Here is a 22,511-nt window from a genome sequence, read left to right as displayed (position 1 = left end):
AACTCAAGTCAATAAAATGGCTTCCACCTATTTAACTAGGGCATAACAGGTGTTAGCGGTTTTGCGTGTGTGTGAAACAGCTATTCAGTTATGACACTTCCTATTTGTAAACTCCGCATTATTTATAGCCTGCTTTATTTCGCAAAGCTTTTTGCCACGAACTGGGCTACAGATGGCGGCTAATGCATGCCTGACTAAACAAAATAATTAATTGCATTTGCTGATATTAGCTGGATGAGCGCAACTATATAATGTCAACAATATAGTCGTCATGAGTGTGCATTACTGAAGCTACTTCAAAAACTACAATCAAAATAACTTAATTAATCCTAGAATCTTTTATTTTATATGAGGTAAAACCCTTTAATCGGTTATCCAAAAACCACATATATAAACCATTTAGTGCAGGTGTTTTGCCAAATGTGCAAGGTATCATCGCCAGGAAGTGTGCACTGATATTACTCTTCAATATTACAGAGTTGTGTTGGGTTTTGCAAAATAATTGCTCAAAATAAATGTCAGTTTTTTTACTGGAGGTGTCATCAAAGTTATTCTATTGCCCTGAATCCAGAATGTTTCATCAAAAACTGAGGCAGCCGTATGTTTTCTCTCATAAAGTGAACGGCTTTTCACAATGCAACGATCACAACCAACAATACAAGTAACTTATAGATAATATGATGTACTGTGAAGCTAGCCAAATTCAACCTTTTAAAAGAAAAGTGTTAATTTAAATACATGTTAAATAATGTAGGATCAAGAGAACTGGACAGGGACGCATTTACCTAGTAGCTATCCCTGAGGGTGGAGCAATCCTGGCAGGGAGACTCACATTGGCACAACACAGGCTTTCGCAACTCTGATTTTCATGGTCACATTCCTCTCGGTCCTCCTCCCCCCCTTACGCCCTGTCTCACAGTCTGCTTCTTCTTCGTCTTTCACAGGTCGAAGCGTTTCTTGTCGTTCGTTGACAGTTGTCTGGTCAAGAACCACCTGCACCGACCCACCACAGACGCCCTCCTGAGACACGCCTTCATCAGAGACCTGGCTAATGAGAGACAAGTCCGCATCATGCTCAAGGATCACCTGGACAGAACCAGGAAGAAGCGGGAGAAAGGTGAGGAGAAATGGATAAACGCTTCAATGGACGAAAAGATTTTTCTTTCTTTTCGTCTTCTTTTATTCAGTCCTTCCTATCAGACTGGTTCACTGGACTCAATTACAGTGAGTCACAAATAATTTAGTTATTGCATTGTTGCATGAACTGTTCAGTTGATGAATATTGACATGGGCTGCTGTCATGATGGGGAACATGTGCTGCTTATTTACTATTTCATGGATTAGGGACTGGATTAAAAACAGACATACACACAAAAGTGGCCAGATGCTTTACAGTAGAAACACACTGGAAAAGAGGTTCAAAGAGGTTTGACTTCATGTAACACAAACAGTTAGAAATGTGTAGTTTGTTTGAGACTTGGTAAATTATAGTAACCAAAGTTTTACGTACTGACATATTCCTGTGTATTTCCAGTATAAGGAATTTTATGTTTTTCAAGTTCATTGTACTGTGTGGAGTTCAGGCCGGTCGTTTGGAAAGAAAGAACTGCACACTGAAGCTGAGAGAGTGAGCCAGCTGCACTGATAGCGCAGCAGCAGCTGTTTTACTCTGGCTGCCACAAAATGCTTCATTTCTGCACATTTGTAGCACGCTGTTTATTAAAAGCGCGCCAGGCTTACCCACAATTTAAACAACTTCTTTAGCATAAATTACACTTTAAGCTTTATATTCGTTCATTCATCACTAAAACTATTAGCGCAGTGCTTAAAAATCAAGAAGAACACTTTACAGAAGGAAGCACCACCGCTATAGTTATGGAGGTTTTTAACGATGTCCCGATTGGTATCGGGGGGATCGGTGACGGGGCTGATCCCGACAATTTTTTTAAATAATAGGATTTTGTTGTAGTGGATCAGTATCAGGCTTCAGCCAAGCCAGATCTTTTATGGTTATTTATTTTAGGTCTGCCACAAACCAAAACCGCGTTCCCGTAGCGTCAAAGCGTCTTCGTCCACTTCTGTTTTAGTGACGGTTGGCTAGCTACAAAAACCGAAGAAGAAGAAGGAGATGATGACCCAAAATCCCATGACTAAATGACTGCGGCCGCTGTGTAGAAGTATTTTACTGTGGAAAATAAAGTCACAGTCCAGGCCGACTGGGGCCTTTCTGTTTGGAGTTTGCATGTTCTCCCTGAGTACTGTGGCTTCCTCCCACTGTCCAAAGACATGCCGGTTAGGTTCATTGGTGATTCTAAATTGGCTGTAGGTGTGAGTGTGAATGGTTGTCTGTCTCTCTGTGTTAGTCCTGCGATAGACTGGCGACCTGTCCGGGGTGTAGCCAAGCGGTTACAGAAGATGAATGAATGAGTGAAATAAAGTTACGTCAGACGGAAATTTGTAAATTGTGCAATGTGGATGTTTTGCAAGGTGGTTTGCAAGGAGATTGTCACTCAATGCCACCAACACAGTGACGCCACCACTGCAATCGCACAGAGTAGCGACTAGGAGAATACAACATAAGAAAAGCCTTTATGAATCTCCAGGGGAGGACATTTTGTTTCTATACGATCAGATCGGGACTTGGATCGGTCCTTGCTAAATATTAAAAGATCGGTACTGGAGGTTCTTAGATATTTGGTCACTTGATTTTAAGTCGAACAAGAGAGTGATAGGTCAAATGTTGGGTCAGGTCTAAAGGAGGTGCATATCTGACCAGCTGAGCTTTTCTTTTCTGTCATATTTACTTGGAACTAACACAGAAATGAAGTACGGGACAAAAGTGGGATGGAAACAGGCCGAAACAACAAATCAAAAATACAGAGAAGGAGGGAGGAAGGCGGAGAGACATTTAGTGTGAGAATAATTTATCCTCATCCCTGCTCTGCATGAGTTACATGTGCCGAATGTGTGATGCCAATATGTGCAGTCAAACAGCGAGAGGAGCAGTCAGGGGAGGGGAAGAGGAGACAGATATTTACGACACTGTTCCTCTTTTGTTTTCACATTGGTGTTTAGGGAGTATAAGAAATCCTTGTCTTGTCCATGAGGTTAATTCTTCTTCATTTGAAAAGCTGAAAAAGAGACAGAAAGAGAGGCAGTGATGACGCGAAAGAGGCAGAGACAGAGAGCGAGACAGACCAGAGAGAAAGAGAGAGAGAGAGAAGCTGAGGGGAAGGAAGGAGGAAACAGAGTGACCATCTGGTTCTAATCTTCTGCTAGCTTATAAAAACACACTAATGACTGGGAGACTTTCTGCATGCTGTATGTGTCGTGCATGTGCGTGTGCATGCAATGTGTTCATGACCAGATTTGTGTGTGTGTGTGTTTACCCTATTCGCCTACATTGCAATAAAATGCATATAGCATTAGTGCATGTGGGAAAAACTCCAGAAAAAAAAAGAAAAAAGAAAAATCAAAGCTCCGGATATGATGCGAAAAGGATGTGTCATTTTCAGCTCACCCAAGAGTGCAGTTTGGACAAAGATGGTCTATGTTTTGGAAGACGATTCACTCCAGAATTTTTTTTTTCCCTTGGTCACCAAAAGTACACGTTAACGCTTAGATTTGCTCCACTCTCCCGCAGCTTTGGCTCAAAGAGACGCAACGTGAGCCAAGACTTTCAGGCATGACATCACAGCAACAAAGCTGGGATTTCCTCTGTCTGTCGGAAAAGTCAGTCTTCTTCCTTCTTTCCGCTCTGAACAAACACACCTGCGTTGCGTTGCCTCGCCGCTTGTTAAGGGCGACATATGGCGTGTCAAGTTAATGTTAGCCCGAGCTGCTTTCGCACCATGTGTTGCTGTGGCGGGGGCCCATCGTCGCGGCCTCCCGTGGGACGGTGATGTTAGTTCAGTGGCCACACTCAAAACTACATAACAAAATATATTTTTTTGCGATTGTTTAACATGTGGCTGTAAAACTATGAACAAGTTCCGATTCAAAATATATTAATTGCCTGTTCTAAAGCATGCATGTGTAAAAAGTCCCCTGGTAGAAAGTATATAAGAGAAAGAAACTAGCTGTTAGTGTTTTCAGTGTGTCAAGATTACAATTGATTGAGCATAATTGTTCTGAAGCCGCTCTGCAGTATAATAAAAAAAAAAAGCCACAAAAGAAGACTCTCGTTCACTTTGTTGTCGCACAAGATTGCTAACGCTGTACTTTCGTGTGGCTTTGATAATGACAGAATTGTTACTGGCAGCAGACGAGGAGGCATCCAGACGGCAGGCGTGGAGCAACTTTTAATTGTTGAGAAACCAGAGACAGATGAGAATCCCCACCCCACCCTAGTGCCGATACATCAGAGGCGTTTAACCCAAAGCACCACCCATGACCACATCTTGTCTAACGCTAAATGCTACGTTTCGCAGCAGATGACCTGCTGCTTCACACTCAGACACGGTGCAGGCATTGTCTAAGTGTGAAAGTGGGCAAACCCTCTGCGGCGTCACCTATAGGTTTCCTGATGAGCGGCTTTGAAGCTGACTGTGGGTGGCAGCAGCTGCCGGCATCTTGGACGTGGCTCCTTCCACTCAACGCTCAGATGATTAAAAAATGGTCAAAAAGGTGGAATGAGAGTGTATCTGAGGGGGACGGGACGGGTGATGCCAAGGCAAATGACAGCCAGCAACATGTGATCGTAGCCTCCTGTTACACAAAAAGTATTAGTTCTCCATAAAGTTTTCTGCTACATGGGGGTCTGTGGGGATTGACTCAATTTTAAAGCCAGCCTCAAGTGGTCATTCTATGAGCAACAGTCATTGGCACTTTGGTGTTGGCTTTACACCGATCAGGCATAACATTATGACCACTGACAGGAGAAGTGAATGACAATGACCATCTTGTGACAATACAATGTTCTGCTGGGAAACGTTTGGGCCTGGCATTCATTCATGTGGATGTTACCAGGCACCACATGAATGGGCCAGGCACCCCCACCCCATAGCAATGACAGTCCTTGATGGCAGCAGCCATCCCCAGCAGGATGCAGCCTGACACACACACAAAAACGCTTTAGGAACAACTCAAAAAAACAAGAAGAACAGCACAAGGTGTTGACCTGGCCTTCAAATTCACTAGATCTCAAATTGATCAAGTATCTGTGGGATGATCCACAGAGGCCCCTCAACCCAAAGGCCCCCCACTAACAACATTCTGTTGCCAGACACCACAGGACACCCTCAGAAGATCCATGTCCATTCTCTATTGAGTCAGAAGGGAGACCTACACAATATTAGGAAGGTGGTCATAATGTTATGCCTGATCTGTGTATGTTGCTGCTGCTTAATTTCAAGCGATATTAAAACCTCATAATAACCCAACAAATTCCTCCCTGCTCCTCTTTGTCTCTTTCTCTTTCCCAGAGGGTCCAGAGTATGAGTACAGTGGGAGTGATGAAGACGAGGACGAGGTCACAGAAGAGGAAGGAGAACCCAGGTAAAAGCCTTGTCAAACCCGGCACCTTAATGTATGTATGTATGTAGAAAGACATTGGTCTACACGTTTAACGTAGATTTACACTTACTGTTATTGCTCCATCACACGCATTGCTAATGAGCCACTGTGAGGCATTCGGGTACTTTATGTGCACGGACAGATGCACTAGCCTCCCTGTCGCTGTCCCCGGATGTCAAATAGCAGATGGCACTGCGAACTGAGCACTTGCTCCCAGGACGAGCTTTAAGTGTATATTCATGTAACTGTGCCCATTTTCTCTTAGCATCATGCAATGAAGTACATGTGAGGACTGTGTCGTATTCACACCACTTCTCTCTCTCTCTTTCTCTTTGTCCGTCCCTCTCCCAGCTCCATAGTCAATGTTCCCGGGGAATGGACTTTAAGACGAGAGTTTCTTCGATTACAGACAGAAGATCGCGAAGGAGGCAGAGAGGGCGGTCACGGAGGAGGTGGCGGTCAACAAAGACAACAGGTAGGTCTTGCGGTAACGTTCATTCATTAGTGCTTATGTGTATAGTTAATATTTATTATTAGTATTGGTTACGAAAGAGGCAAATCACTTCACATGTGTCACAGACACAAATAGCAAAAGTTCACTTGATCAGAAAAAAACCCCAACAACAGTTGAATGATGGAAATCATTTTACCAGCAGCTCATTGTTATTAGTTGTTATTAGTCGTCTCTTCAGTTGTGGTATTAGTCGTCTCGGTTTTACTACTGACGGTAGTGAAACCGAGACTTAAGTGTTAATTTAATTCATATTGTTCAACCTTTTATTAGAAGCACGTTTTACACATTTATAGGTCATCTCGGCTCAAATGGGGAAATGAGCCTTGTTAGTTTAAAACGTAGTTTATCAGAAGTTGCTCTCTGAACTTTAATCTTGTTTCACACTTAGCGATTAGACCTAAGGTCAAAGTCAAGACAGAAGCCACTTGTACTTTTTGTAAGGTATTTATGGAGTCATTTTCACTCTTTAACTGCAGTCTATTAATTATCTATTAATTCACACCTAGGCATTACAGCAGCACAGGCAGCAGCAGGCAGAGCAGGAGCGATACAAGCAGCAGCTTCTGGCCGACAGACAGAAGAGGATCCAACAGCAACAAGAGCAACGGCAAAAGTTAGAGGACGTAAGTGACGTTTATATTCAGATTTTCTCAGTATCAACTCAGCATTGGCAGGCCAGTCAACAGATAAGAGTGATGCTTAAAATAAAAAAATAAATAAACTCTTATCTGCATCTTCACAAGAAACCTTTCAGAGTCTCCTTCCACCTGCTGAGTCATATCATATCACACAGCCCATTTTATCTGCTATGGAACCTTCACTGGAAATTTTCATGTGAGCCCACAGTACCTGCAACCGTTGCAAATGTGTGTCAGGTCAATGATCAAAGAGCTGTGGGTTTTTTTCCAAGTGGCAGTTGTTAAGAATGTGGGCTTTGTTTGTCTATATATTTATACAACATTAAAACCACTGACAGGAGAAGTGAACATTGACTATACAATGTTCTGCTGGGAAACCTTTGGGCCTGGCATTCATGTGGATGTTACTTAGACATGTAGCACCCACCTAGACCAGACCAGGCACCCCCCACCCCATAGCAATGACACTCCTTGATGGCAGCAGCCATCCCCAGCAGGATGCAGCCTGACACAGGCACACACACAAAAACAGTTTAGGAACAACTAAAAAAACCTGAAGAACGGCACAAGGTGTTGACCTGGCCTTCAAATTCACTAGATCCCCACAGAGGCCCCTCCCCTCATCCCATTGGAACCAAAGGCCCCCACTAACAACATTATGTTGCCAGACACCACCGGACACCCTCAGAAGGCCCATGTCCATTCTCTGATGAGTCACAACTGATTTGGAGGCACAAGGGAGACCTACACAATATTAGGAAGGTGGTCATAATGTTATGCCTGATTGGTGCATGTGTTAAAGTCAACATTTATCTTTTCTTTTTCCAGCATCAGAGGCAGCAGCTGACAGATTGCGCCTTTCAGTGGGCGGATCTTCAGGAGATCTTCCCCGGGGAAGAGTCGGATCTCCATGACAACATAATCCTCCTGGACGAGAGAAACAGGAGGTGTGACAGGAGACAGGTAAACAAATACTGAACCCCTAACTTTGTGTCTGTAGTTACTCGGAGGTGCAGCAGCCCTTGACCTAATGCAATGGTGTTTCCACTTCCTCAAATGTAAATTACAAATTTAGAGAAGTTGAGAAATAGGCCTTTATTTTTAGCAACACAATCATCTGAACTCGTGTGCCTCTAAGTAAGTATGAGTTTTAGTCTTTTGTTCTTGATCTGGGGCAAGTACATAATGCAAACATGAAAAATGACCACATCTTGCAAGCAGACATGCACCAATGTTGTTGTTTCGGCATCTGATCAGCAAATGTAAGACAAAGGTCACTTTTCCTTTTTGATCTGATGTGGTTGCCAAAATCTCTGGTGGAGAAATAGTTGTCATTTAGTCTGTTTATTTGAGCCTTTGTCGCCAAACACAGCTGCCTACTGTGGTAAAAGACAAAAGTGAAGAAATGTCGATATAAGTTACTCGTTACTGAAATACATTCCCAATAGACTGGCATGTCCTCACTAACCTTTTAAACACTTAAATATCAAAAAATCTGACCTTTGTGTTAAGCCTGCACTGGTGAAAATGAATAAAACATCTCTGTGCAGGTTGAGCAAAGTTACATAAAGCCTAAGTTACCTGTCGGAAGGAATGCATCGTGGCAAGTGAGCGCGTTAAAACACTAGGTCTGTGTATGTGTGCGTTAGGCTCCATTCATATTTGATGCAGCGGTGAGTTTAACGCACGAGCGTGTTTCCCTCGGAACCTCTGTGAGCTCAAGGTGTGTCTGATGTTCACCGCTCCGATGTAGCGGTTGCACCTGTCAGCCTCCGTCACCCAGGTGATAAAAACATTCTCTCCTCGACGCAGCGGGCCAGAAGAGAAGGCGCATCTGTGAAGTTTATGATTATGAACAGCGGAAGACGAAACTTTATGAGATGGGATACGACTTGTCGGCGCATTTCTATCAACTTTAATCCTATTGCAGCACAGGAATTGGAGCGTCTTTGTATCGGAAAAGGACTTTCAGTATGCCACCGCAACTTGAATGACATCTTCAGGAATTAAATATGCATAAAAGAGGAGGTTCATACGAGCACCGTCGGAGTTTTGTAAATTAGCTCGAGGTTGAAAAAGAAACCCTTTGTTTGGCTTCTTTTGTGCAGTTTCCTCTCAAAAGGGCTTTCACGTCCGTAAAGTTGCTATCTTTTACCTTGTTAAAACCTAATTTATAACATCACACAGGTCTGTGGGAAATTAATCCCATTGTCTGTGAGGTAATGTCACAAAGCTATTGAAACTGTGTGTGTGCCTATGCGTGCGAGCGTGCGTGCGCTTTTGACAAAGTATGCCGAGACAGGGTGAAGTGTCTTTACCAATTTCAGTCACTTTAAACAAAGGCACGGTTCTTTTTTTACTATTTTAGAAATTCATTTTTTACTCATTAATTTTAACACGTGCTTAATGAATCTATCCCACACACCAGCGAGTTTCAGTGGGTGCATATTACCATCAAAGAGCAAATCAGTAACTGATATCTTGCTGTAGAAGATACAGTATATCAATGCTGTTAATATCTGTCTACTTCTATTATCGGTCTATTTGGCGTGCTTGTGTGTGTGTGGCGGGGAGCTCTGTACATATTAGATTCTGATTACACAGACTGCCTCATAGGCATTAAGTTCAGCGTGCGTAATGGATCTATCAGACGCTTCATTAAGTTTTAATGCATCTGCATTTAATTATGTGACAGGTTCAGTGAGTGCGTGATGTGATGTCTTGTATTTTGTCAGCTGAAGAACTCATCTGGGGCAGTGGCTCCAGTCATTTTGCACATCGATCGGCTTGCCAAGCACAACACAGTGCGTTTCAGGGCGGTTTTGGCGGCTTGAATAGAGAGGCTTTGCATCTCTCCACGCAAGACGGTAAAAGTGATTGATAATTACTCAACTCTAGTGTGTGAAACCAAACCCCTCCCTTAAAGGGATAGGTATTCTTTGAAGTGGGGTTGTATGAGGTACTTACCTCTAGTCAGTGCATTACCTAGAGTAGATTGTGGTCGGCACACCCCCAGCTCACAGAGGGACGGTGTGGGTTCCATTTGATACCCTAACACTGTGTCTGCTGCCGACTTAGCACTTCTTCCAGTCCATAAGAATAAGAATAAGAAAACCTGTGCTTATTTTTCACTGGGAAATGAATGTTCAGTATTAGTTTGTTCTTTAAGGGTCTGTTCAGACGTTGTATTAAGCTTCAATCCGGGCGCATTTGGGAGATCCGATCCACATTTGGAGGTGATCTGGGCCGCATGTGTCTGCATTCCTTTGGTACTGTGAACGCAATGCGTCCTGAGTTCCATTAAAGACCGCCTATACCCAACAGGTGTGCTTCTGCATCAACTGAGTTTTTCCTCATTCATTCTAAAAACACAACACACTGCTATTATGAATACAAAATAGGAAAAAGCACCGTAAGTGATGTCTGTTCATTAGTAATGAGAGCCTTTTAATATATTCTATCTTTGTAGCTGTTAACTAACTAAAAGAATTTACAAATTAAAGTATTTAATATAAGTGTTTATGGAATCTTGGTTGGAGTTATAATCTGAGTTTTGTGCAGGTCTAACTAACATCAGGGCGGAGATCAATAAATAACAACTGATGCACACACATAAAACGGCGGCGCTGTTCTCGGTTCTGGAGCAGCGGTAGAGATCCATTAGAGGCAGTAGCTGTTTAAATATTCTCCTGGGCCTCAGATGATCTGTGTGACTGCTCGCCTTTGATTATTGCTCAGAGGCTCACTTTAGGTCCAGCCATCGATGCCATCAAAGCGTTGTAATCAAATGAAGCTGTTGCTTGAGCCCTTTCTCCGCTTAATGTGACCGCTCAGATCCAAGCTGAATAAACACAATTTAGAGGCAATGGTGCAATGGCTGCAAATATGTAAATGGGGTAGATTTAATTAACCATTGTGAATGTAAAAAAAAGAGCAATTTGGACTTTTTTTTATTCCAGGAGAAACTCCAAATGAGGTCATAATGAAATATTTAGAGTTAAGGACGCTGGCTAAAAGCTCCATGCCATCTTGCACACTCTGAATATTTTAGTTCCCACCTCTCAGAGTTCTCCTCAAGACCTTAGTGTACCCTAATTAAAGTAACCCTCTGTGTGTGTGTATGTGGTTTGAATAGTTTTTATATTCTTGTACAGACCTAAAATAATACAATAACGTGTAAGGATGGATGAGGAGGATTTAAGAGTTTGATTAATTAGAATACAATTGGTTGCGAGGGTTAAATGAAAAGTTCACTTCAAGGAATATAATGAGTCATATCTTAATTCAACCACGTGGCTTTCTGTTCGTATGATGTGTGTGTTTGTGTGTGTGTGTGTGGAACAGGACCAGGCGGGCAGACAGAGGAGTGCCGACGTTTCAGTGAGGCCTCTGGACTCCACGGCAGAGCAGGTAACGAACCTTCACTCACTTGTCATTCATTTCTCCATTTTCCGTTTGACTGAGAGCAGGTGGAATTTGTTTTGAAGTGTTCCCAGCGTGGGCCGACCCTTAATGCCGCCGATGGTTTCGGTCCGCGATGCCACACGGTGCGGGGGTCGGGTGCATGTTGAGCGAGCCTCTGTGCTAAATGCTAACCCTTTTTGTTGTCTTTTTCTTTTGAGTCATCGTTTTCTGAAGAAAAATTCCAAACTCCTGTTTCATTTTCTCAAGTGTTGCATGAGTTGATGGTGAACTTGTTGTTGGGTGCACAGAACTGATCATTCAAAGACGTCACCTGGAGCTTTGGGACTTGCAGATGGGAATTTGACAGTAGTTTTTAGAGCTTTTATGGGTCCAGTCAGTTATTTGAGGCTTGGTGGCTTTTGAATTGAACAGAGCATATGTTTGATCAAAAGACAGAAATGCAGAAGAAAGAGTTTGCATGAATAAAGGAACTTGTTATTAGAGTACCTGAAATGGAAGTGTGAGACGGGTAAATATAAATAAGACACAGAGATGAAACAAGGACACATTCACATTTGAGGTCTATGTTTTACTATTATGGAAGAAGACAAAGCGGTTTCAGTTGTGCTGTGGACGTCTGGCGGGCTTCTCAATCACGGAGACTGACACGTAGATTTAAATGTAGTATTTGTGTGAGAATAAAAAATAATTCAGGGAGACTGTGCTGACAGACATGGTACTGTACCGCTAGTGTCAGCTCCTGACAGGCTTTAAAGCCAATGCTTATCACAGCGTGCCGTCACTTTGTTTAAAGCCTTTCCTCTCCATATCTCTCTATCGTCTTCTGTTTCTGCTCATCCCAGCATGCCTTCTCTCTCCTCTCCTCGCTAGTTTCCTCTTTCCATCCATCCCTCCATCGTTCGCAGCATGGAACCTCTTTCCATTCTAACATCTCTCTTTCAACTTGTCTTGTTTTTTTTTTCCTGCTAAATTGTTACCGTCTAATCTCAGCGGGGTTTTCACACATACAAATTTGCGAACCATGTTTCATTTTGCTGTCACTTATCTAGTAAACTCATTCCCTCTCCTCTTAACTACCTCCCCCAAGTCCGACATCTTTCTGTTCTTCTCTTGTGTCTCCCTGGATGGACTGTTGTTGTGAGTCCTCTTGATTTTGCTGCATAGCCTGTAGATGAGGGACACAACGGAACCCAGATGGGGTGTCGTTGTTTGTGTTTTCTTTTTAAACATAAAATAGAGCTAGTTCTTGGTGATGGGTAACGTCAATTTATGTTCTGCTTGTCTCACTTGGAAACATTTGGGGTGGGACATATATGAGGGAGCAACCAAGGCCAACCAGAGCCAGGTTTATTTACCAGTGACCGACTGTGATCTACAAAGCATAGACTGTATATAAATATGAACAACGCATGCCCACTTCCTGGCTTTGGCCAAGCTAATGCTAGTTTTATGGAGATACGGGCAGCGCCATCTTGCAAGTTTGGAGCGAGTGAGTCTGCGAAGTACTGTCCAGACTCACTCGCATTTCGTTTGATTAATACTGCGCTCTGCTCTACTTCCACCAGTTACAAAGAAATGTTAGATGATACTCTGTACTTATTCATTTATTCATTCATTCATTCATTCATTCCAACTCTCACGGTCCTACGGGGCCGCTTCATGGAGCGGTTGGCATGGCAACTTGTGGTTAGCATGATGTCACATCCTTTTTCTATCAGAAAAATGGACACTTGTGTATGCATCAGTATTATATTAACTAAACTCCAAAACTCACAATGTGGCGCTGCCGTTTTTCTACAGTAAGAAAAAATGGTCGATGCCATCTTGGTGTTCTTGTTGAGCTCACCATGCTTCAGTGGTGATGGGCAATCGCAGAATGGCCTAACAGTATATTTTGGTTTCATTGTTTTTTATGAGAGTTCAGATTGTAGTATTTAAATCTTGGTGAGTTGTGCTAAGCAAAAAACGGATAAAAACTGTATTTTCCCCTTTGAACAACTGTTGTTTGTGTAGTTACTGCCATGCTAGGACATTCAAGTAGATATGGTCCCACTATGAGCTATACATTTGAATTTTAACAGGAAACAAATCTTTCCATATGATTCCCATATCAATGCATGTTTCTCTATCTTTATTTTTACTTGACTTCACGTAAATAGAACAACTTGGTGTTCTTGTTGAGCTCACCATTCTTCAGTGGTGACAGCAGATTGTTAACTTGGACTCGTTTTTTTTTTCTCGTGGACTGAGTAAGCTGATGTGTTCCCATGGCCAATGTGCAGTTTAGCTGAACAAGATTAGAAAAGTATGTAAAGTATTCCGGCTCTGTGCGCCTCCTGTTTTGTCTTTTCATTCTCAGGAAAACATTATTAAATATAAAATGGCATCTCTTCTTTGGAAGCATTGACAAAATTCCTGCCTCAGCCAGTTGGCATGCGGACGCCAGATTCATGTCTTAGCGTCTTGAACGATGGTATGCGGCCAGTGGCACATGGAGTATTATCATGGAGTGTCGTCCTGCACAATACGAGGAAAATCTCCGATGTGCAGTAGTGTTGTTATAAATGTGTTATATTGCAGTAGCGTATTATGATAGACAGACATTATAAATAGACTGTATACCAATGTTTTTCTTGCTGCTCTCTCCATCCACAGCCACCATTCTAGCTAACTACACCACCACATTGTCAGTACCAGGGTAGCTGACAGCTAGCTGTATCTAGTGAGTGCATGTTATCCAGGGTTGCATCTGATTGGTCAGATCTTTGCATGCTGATTGTAAGTGCATGGCGTGTCTGTGTTTGCAAATGAGAAGCTATCGTTATTTCTAGCACTTTAGAGACTCTTTTGCGATGTGTTTATTGGGCATGTCATAGAAGCCGACAGTCTTTACACTCCTTACCAGAGTTCTCGAGCGTTGATCGTATGTATAATGCGCTGCATTTACAGTACATCTGCTTTGTTTGCTTTCCTGTCGCTAGCATCAGCACAAATCAAACTTAAAAGCTCACTGTGTGTCTTTGCATTCCTCTTCAGTGGGCTGTTTAGTTACACCCGGAGCTACAGTGGGTGTTGATGTGCAAAAACATAAAATTTTTTACAGTATGGCCAATATACACAAGCATAATATGTATGAAAATATCTGTCACTCCTCTTTAAATTCATCTTGCAGCCGATATAAAACGTCTTCTGTTTAAAAGAGGACATCTGTAACTTAAAGAAAATCAGCCGTGAGATGCGTAGATGACAGGAGTTTTTATACTCGTGCTTTTATTGCATTTCCTCTGGAGAAAGTTATGCTTGCAAATCAGATTCCCAAGCCAGCCTGCCAGCTCCAGATGCTGTCATATGTCCAAGCCTCGCTGCCAGCGCCAGACTGTTTGCTGTTTTATGAATGTTTTCACATGTGGGTCTATGTTTTACACCAAACAGTCACATCTAGCCTAATGATCCAGGGTTTTCGCTTCACGGGGTTTCTGTGCCATGTCAGTGGGTTGTCTTGTCGGCTTCTTTTACAGCCTGGGGGTGTAGATTATCCTGTGACAGCATCGCACGTGCACACAGCTTATTTGCACTCAGAGTTAGGCACATGTGACACAATATGTTACGATATGTAGTCAGTCGTACATGCGCTTGAGTGGATCAGACATACACGACGAGCAGTCTCAAACCATTAGCTCTCACTGTCTCCTTCGGTTTTCCCTAACAGTATAAAAAGCTAGACTAACTGGAAGCTGTGATAACACATCCCATGTGATTCTGAAGTGATTTTAATCTCTCTGAAGTCCAATTTGATTAGTGCATATTAGTCCACTCTACCGTATCAAACTGATTAGATGATACCAATAAATTACACTTCATCAAAGCAGCGTTATTGAACAAAAAAGAATAAATCAAATCAAGTATTTTCTTTGAGTGGCGACAGGCAATTGGATGATGGATTAAAAGAGGAATATGTCATTGATTTGTTCTCTAAAATACTCAAAAAAATTAAATTAAATAAATAGTTGCTTTAGAGATTGTGTGACAGGAATACCATCGTATGTCCCTGATGTATAGAAAACATCTGGACCGTTACATTTAACAGTTAATACTAGTTCTACTAAGGTCAACATTGTTCAGTAAGTATCTTCTCTGTCCCTGTGCTTTGTTTTTGTGTTGCATTATTACCTTACAACACAGTATACGCATCAAGCATCCTATTTCCTATATGCGCTTCCAGGCTCCGTCATTTTGTGTGTGTGTGCTTTTCATGTTTGCTACATAGAGAGCCGCTCCTTCGAGCCAGCTGCTTCGCCATAGGGCCCAGCACTCCCAGCCTCCGCTCCAGCCGCAAGCCAAGCCCCAGCCTCTGGCCCAGCATCAGCAGCCCTCGGCAGGCAGGAGATCCCACCGCACCCTGCCCAAAGACCAAACCCAGCTCCTGTCGCTGCAACACGACCACAGACACAGGGAGAAAGAGAGGCAGAGGCAGAGGCAGAGAGAAATGCCTGTGGCAGCCGCCCAGAAGCTAACAGCAAATAGTGGGAACACTGCTGCTGCCGCTGCTGCTATAGCCGCCTCCCCGAGCCGCCCTGCAAACAGCCAGCGCTCCGCGGTAAACCCTGCTCTCCTCAGGCGTCTAGCACCTTTTATCACCTCTACATCTTCCTGTCTGCCTTTCCTTCCTGTTCCTGTAAGCTCTTCTTTTCTCACTTATTTAGTTTTGTCCCCTTTCCTCTCTTCTGCTTGGTTTTCTCACCTCAGTCTTATCTCACTGCTTGGACTTCTTTTACCTAAAGGTCACTACAACCTGGAGAAAGCAAAGCCAAATTGTAGGACAGTTCGAACCTTTACGCCAAGAGAGAAGGGGAAGCAGAGTGTGGTAGTGGAGCTGGTGCTGGTGTAAGGATCCCACCAGCACTGACCTTTCCGTTAGCGGGCCAGTGTGTGACAACTCTAAAAACTCTCCTCACATGTTTGTTTTTCTTTCTGTGAGGCTGTGATGATTTTATCAGCTCCAGGTATTTTTGTAAATGCCTGACTGCTGATGCTGACTGTGTAGGAGTGACAGCATGTGGCTTCTGCTCTCTGTTCTTATCACGACAGCTAAACCGCACAAGGAACACGAACAAGACACAAACCACAGGCATCATTCCCAGAAGTGATCAAACAGCCAGTCACGAGGGCCGTCTGTGGCTGACTGACTTTGGTTTATAAATAAAAAATATATATATATATTGTCATTTTCTCTATAAATGTAACAGATTACACAGGTATATGGTGATTTGTAAAGCAGAAACAACTGAGACTTTACCTCGCCCTAAGAGGAAAAACAAATGATCCAAAAAATAGGAATAGTTTTGAGCCCAGTTAGATCCTCATAAGAATGAATACTACAGAAATAGGCCTACAGGTTGCAAGGACTACAAAAAATAACAGCAATGCCTCCCTCTAAGCTGAATCATCCAATTACGAGTCTGCAAATTAGTTTTTGTCATAGCTGCTTCCCATCACACTTCCTTATCGTGATTAAGACTAACACATCAAACACTGTGCTCTAGCAATGCACAGAATACAGCGGAGGAAAGCATAGGTAAGATACATCTCCCACTGTTGCGTGGACAGTTTCGATATACAGTGCGCTGGAATGATATCAGATCAGATCTCTGAATTAATGACAACAGTTATCAGAGCGACTAGTTCTCAGTTTACAGAATATAGTTCTATTAGACTATCAGACACTAGTTCAGCTTCTAGATACTACGATGCTCTTCAATCAACACCTAAAAAAAGGTTCCAACAAGATACAAACTCACTTACCAGTCCACTAATGTAACAGCACCACCAGCTACATCCTCCAGAATGATCTGTATTGAATTACCTTTACCTTTCTGACGCTGTTTCAGCACGAACTGAACATAAGAACAATGAAGAGAGATTTAGTGCAGGACTGTAGTATTAGAATACATACCTAATGTTTTAACCACGTTCTAACCTTCATTCCAACCTCCTTTTGACTAGAGTCTACACACACAGACAGAAACGAGGCAGTCTTATGCGTTGCTTTATGTTTTAGATGGAACTCCAGGAATCAAACTTGGCCAGGTTGCTTTTGGCAGCCGGTCTGCCCAGCCAGATGCACTCGAGGCTGGGATCTGGAAGCAGCTCCAGTCCTTGTACTCCTGCCATGCAGAGAGCTCACTTCAACCAGGTATACACAATTATATCACATTATGCACTCACTCTGTTTTCCAGTCAGAATAATTTGGATAATGTTGCTTGAAGTGCTTAGCCACAAATTCATCCTTGGATTATTTTTTTCCGCCCCCAGAATGCCAATCTCCGCTCCAGTCGAGATGCCCCTCACAGCAGCTCTTTGTCAGATATGGCCATCTCCCCCTTATCCCCATATCCCCCCATGTCCCCAACTGACAGTGTCTTCTGGGACCCCATGGAGACTCCACCTAAAGTGAGTAATCATCTGTTCTTTTAGCTCCTTAATAATAACGCATCGGGTTACAGCGCCAGCAGTTTTGGACGTCTGGCATAAATGAGACATAAACCAACCTGATGTTTATTTTGTTTTCCTGTCCGCCTTCAAAAGGAGGAAGTTGTTGTTATTGTCATGCCAGTCACAGGATGCAGCCAGCATCACATGAGCGTGGCATAATGCGTGTGTTAGGCATCTTATATTCTGGTCACACCGAGCTGAGGAAGTGGTGCGCGCAGCATGAGGGTTGGTATAAACGTGGGTGTGTGTTTGTTTATGGGGAAAGTTTGTTTGTGCACTCGAGATGGGAGGAAGGAGAGGAGCTGTGGCGGAGTGCCGCTAACGAAAAGCATCTTCCTCACAAGCAGAAAAAAAAACGCACCGTTCATTCGCTCTCTCCTGCTAATATCTCTGGTCCCCTGCTAAGTGCTTTACAAAGAGAATAAGCTGGTAGGTGTATTTACTAACGGAACACCATATGGAGTTGATAAAACAACTAATAACTACCACAGAGACCAGAGGGGGGGCCCAATAAAGCTGTATGTCTGCTATGTTGTGTTGTAGGACCACAGGCGGCCATATGGAGTCGATAGAGCAGTTGATAACTCTACTCTCTCTTATGGTGAGGTGACTGTAGCTGCTTTAAACCAATAGAGAGGCTATGAAACTGTTGATGAGGGCACCAGCAACACTGTGCAGTCACACATTTGACATCTGTTTGCATTCACTTTACCAATCCTCATTTAGGTACTGCAGGACATACCCGCTGTAACCTATGCACGTAGCCTACGCACGTAGCTGCGTTTCACTTCCTGCTTCACTTTCAACAATAGGGACTGAAACTTTCGCCCAAATTTCGCCGAAGACGAGTCATGCAAATGTTTGAACCTTCGACCCTCCTCAGTCAACCTTTCCTCAGTATTTTCCATCTCTGTTGATCCAAAACAATTGGAGAAGATGGAGAAGCAGCCGGTAATACTGAAGCGAAGACACGCTACTGCCAAGCGGACCAATCACAGCTCTTGCGGCCTGCGTCGCCGCGGTGCGTGGTAACATTTCTGGGGAAGTGCACATCAGCTACGTGTCTGCGTATGCTCTGCGCTGTCGGGGTAGCTACGCCGTCAAAAGCCTAAAGTACTCAGGGCTTTGTAATGTGTGCACCACAGTAATAGACAGGAAGCCGTGTGTTTGTGTTTGTACAACACACACACACACACTGTATGACCAGTGAGAGTTAGACAATCAGAGTGAGGTCCACACTTTCTCTCACACTCCTCCCACTGGCTGTTTAAGCTGTTTTAGAGACTTGGTTTTATGGGTAAAGTTAGAATTAGGTTTAGATTAAGCCGCTTACTTCAGACGGTCACATCAGTGCGAGGGAAATGCATCGCGTCGGTGATTGTCCTCACAAAGATAGCCACAGAAAAGTGTGTGTGTGTGTGTTGAGAAGGGGTCGATGCAGGATGTGGGCATCTTGTCAAGAGGATGATAGGTATTCCCACAGATGTCTTCCTGCTTTGCTGGGTGTGTCTTCCTCTCCGCGACTGTCTCGTGTGACCCACGAGACGAGAGGTCAGAAGGTTGCCAGCTGCTTGGTAGGACGTGAAAAAAGAAAAAGAACACAATGCCTTTTGGCACGTTAACACAGAGACTCACAGAAACACTTCTTCTTTTATCATGAGTGCAGTATTTTTTCAAAATAAAGGTCAGAACAGAAATATCCCATGATAGTATTTTGTCCTGCTTGATATCCAGAAAAGATTTTAGTGTCAAAACCAATACCTTGTTATAAGATAGTGTAAGATTTGGACTTGGCTTTCATGTGTTTCGAGGAGCAACTCCGAACTGTTAATAAATAGCGCAGCCAAATGGTCTCGTTAGATTCTCAGTAATAAATATCTCTCTGTGGGTTATTAAAATTTTTATTGCGCACAGCTCTGCAGCCTTTCAGGCACTGCAAACGTTGTTGTATATAAAGCTTTCATAACCTTCCTATAATTAGATGAAACTCTGCTTGGCTGCATGTAAGATTCTTGTTAAGAGCTCTTTATGAAAAGTGAAACACGCAGTCAAGACCTCCGGGAGACTATGATCTTTGTATCCTCTATCCATGTGTGTTTCTTTCTTTTCCTTTTCTTTTTTTTCAATCTGGTAAATTGACTTTGCTTTTGTATCTTCCAGGTCCCAGAACGCACTACCTCTAAATTCTACTGCAGAGAGCTGGTGATGGGACACAAGAGGGCCGCCTCGAGGTAGACCACTTATTGCACTAGGGATCTCTAGAACCGAAACTTAAGTGCCAAGTTAATGTCAAACAAAACATGACAGCGCTTGTGTTTCTGTTGTACAATTGTTACCAAAGGAAGAAAGCTGGAGTAGGGTGTAGTAATGCTCCACACATAGCATTCGCAAAGGCTTTGGTTCAGTCTGTTAAAGGCAATGTTTAGGGGTGCAGCAGTTATTTTGTTTATGTTAAAATGTATTCATTGGTTTAAGGCGTCTTTTTGGTGTCACATTTGGTATCAGGATTGTGGAATTTGAGTAGAAATTTAATGTATTATGTATTTAATGTTATATCCCTTAATGGTTAATTGCAATGCAAAATTCCCCTCTGCTTTAAGGTGCATTTTTTAGCATCCTTTAGCTTGCGGTTTTACAGACAGCAGCCAGCTAGCACGTACCGTCTGTACCCGTGTGAAAGGAAGTAACTCTCCACACCAGCAGGTGGCAGTAGTCAGTATTCGTCATTCAAAGGAGAAACAGGAAGAGCTACTATTAGCTGGGAGGCTAGGAAGCTAAGAAAGTCTAGAAGCTGTCACACAGCGCTGGCCTCTCCTGAATCATGCTGATCATAGATGATCATTTTGCTGCTTATTTTAAAGAAAATAGAAAATAAAAACAAAGAGGAACGTCTTTTGCGTGTAGGCCAGAGTGATGGCTCTTCATCGGCTCATTCTGATGCTGAATCGGCTGAAAAACCGCTGACACTGGTTGTGGCAACGGTGTGGGAGACACCGGAAAAACTAGGGTCACAGCCACTGACACCCGGCCAGCCAACAACTTGATGTGTCACGTTGGTGTGTCTTTCTAGGGAGATGTCCGTGCTCCGTCAGAGATTGTTGCCTTGTGACTCATTTCTCCTTTTGGTGGCATCCAGTTAGTGTAGTTCATGTGTTTTAATGTAGTCTTAGGAATAAAAAAAATGACATGTCACTTTGAGAGTAATTACTTTGTATATAAATATATCCGAATAAATCTCATTTTACTCCTTTACTTCCACACAACTACCGTCTACCACATGTTCTTCTAATAACGTATGTATTCTACTGGTTGAAACAACAGATGGATGTCAGTGGGTTTCTTCTTGACCACGTACCAGCTCAATTTACATCAACTGAGCTGGAAGCCTGGAGCAATGGAATTTGGAGGGATAGCTCAGCATCATTAAGAAACAATAAATCCATTTGTCCTTAAATTGGAAGCAATAGAAGCACTAATAACATTAGTCTGCAGGAGAATGCTAACATACATACCTCATCAGTTATCTTTGGTATTGTAGCCATGGTATTAACAAGGTATTTTAACCACGCAGGTATTCTTTCTGCTAGAGTGAGTCTTATATATGGTGAGGGTTTCTATCACACTACAACTCGGTGGACAGGTCAGATTAGTTTAGCTTGGGTGATCACTTTCAATTAGACCAAGATAATAGGGAGGAAAATTGGGTCATTGCAGTGACAGTGTGAAAGATATGCTCAAGATCAGACACATGAATGTGTATATAGCAGATCTGACTGTACCTCTGGTGTTTAATCTGCGATTCTGTCTGTGTGCCTCTCTCGCCATCTAGTGGCAGTCCAGTGTCTATGGCAGATAAGAGTGGAAGGTCTGCGTCTCACGGAACCTCATCCTCCAGCAGCAACCACCCAGGTTTGTGTCACCTTCAGTCATGTGCTGTTACCAGTAAATAAAAATGAACCCCTCAATATATACGCTCTGGAGCTGGTCCTGGATAAAGTGGACGATTCTTTCATGGTTTTTCTTTTATGTTTTTTTTAAATAATTTTAGTTTGTTTTAAAGAGCTAGCTTTATTTCTTAGCGACAGACCTATGCACTCTCACCTCATGCCTGACACATACACTGATCAGGCATAACATTATGACCACCTTCCTAATATACTGATACTTGATCAGTTTGAGATCTAGTGAATTTGGAGGCCAGGTCAACATTGTGCTGTTCTTTTTTTGAGTTGTTCCTACGTTTTTATGTGTGTGTCTGTGTCAAGCTGCATCCTGCTGGGGATGGCTGCTGCCTTCAAGGAGTGTCATTGCTATGGGGTGGGGGTGCCTGGTCTGGTCTAGGTGGGTGCTACATGTCTAAGTCTGGCATCCACATGAGTGAATGCCAGGTCCAAAAGTTTCCCAGCAGAACAGTAAATCGTCACAAGATGATCAATATTATTCACTTCTCCTGTCAGTGGTTTTAATGTTGTGGCTGATAGGAGTACGCTGTACAACAACACTGCGATGCACTCAAAGCTTGCCCTCTCTTCTGTGTGTCCAGAGAGGAAGAAAGAGCCAGCAAAGCTCTGTGTCCTCTGTGGCTGGCAGCAGGGAGGCTACTTTTGTTGGGATAGATAGAGAGGAGGGGGGGGGGGGGGGGGGGGGGGGGGAATGTGTTTAGTGTTTCAAAGTTGCCCTCTGTGTGTAGTTGGAAGGAAGCAACTTTTCACACCTCCCACTCAGTTTTGGCTGGTGGCTTCGGCCACCTTTGTGTGGAGCCACAGATCAGAGATTCTCCTTGAGACTCCCCCCTGCAGCTCTGCTGTGGTAAAAAGCCTTTACCTTTATCTGCTCATTCACAGCCAAGAACAAGCTGCTTACTTCTTTGAACTATATTATTATTGCGGAGCAGATTTGTGGCATTGATGTATTAAATTTAAAGATT

General features: G+C 43.1%; 1 protein-coding gene across 1 annotated transcript in view; it reads left to right on the top strand.

Annotated features, from left to right (window-relative positions):
- The window catches only part of LOC311491849 (mitogen-activated protein kinase kinase kinase kinase 4), a 65,531-nt gene that overhangs the window by 24,386 nt on the left and 18,634 nt on the right, over nt 1-22,511 (top strand). Inside the window, exons 10-20 of the mRNA XM_084549888.1 lie at nt 945-1,117; nt 5,424-5,496; nt 5,866-5,989; nt 6,535-6,651; nt 7,495-7,629; nt 11,011-11,076; nt 15,359-15,967; nt 17,150-17,284; nt 17,405-17,542; nt 19,745-19,815; nt 21,414-21,493. Coding sequence (XP_084406014.1) covers nt 945-1,117; nt 5,424-5,496; nt 5,866-5,989; nt 6,535-6,651; nt 7,495-7,629; nt 11,011-11,076; nt 15,359-15,967; nt 17,150-17,284; nt 17,405-17,542; nt 19,745-19,815; nt 21,414-21,493 — 1,721 coding nt within the window. The remainder of the gene's footprint in view (nt 1-944; nt 1,118-5,423; nt 5,497-5,865; nt 5,990-6,534; nt 6,652-7,494; nt 7,630-11,010; nt 11,077-15,358; nt 15,968-17,149; nt 17,285-17,404; nt 17,543-19,744; nt 19,816-21,413; nt 21,494-22,511) is intronic.

The sequence above is a fragment of the Chelon labrosus genome (assembly GCF_963514085.1).
Source record: "Chelon labrosus genome assembly, chromosome: 8".
Classification (NCBI taxonomy): Eukaryota; Metazoa; Chordata; class Actinopteri; order Mugiliformes; family Mugilidae; genus Chelon; species Chelon labrosus.
The sequence above is the reverse complement of the archived record's forward strand: the minus strand, read 5'-3'. Positions and strand labels throughout refer to the sequence as shown.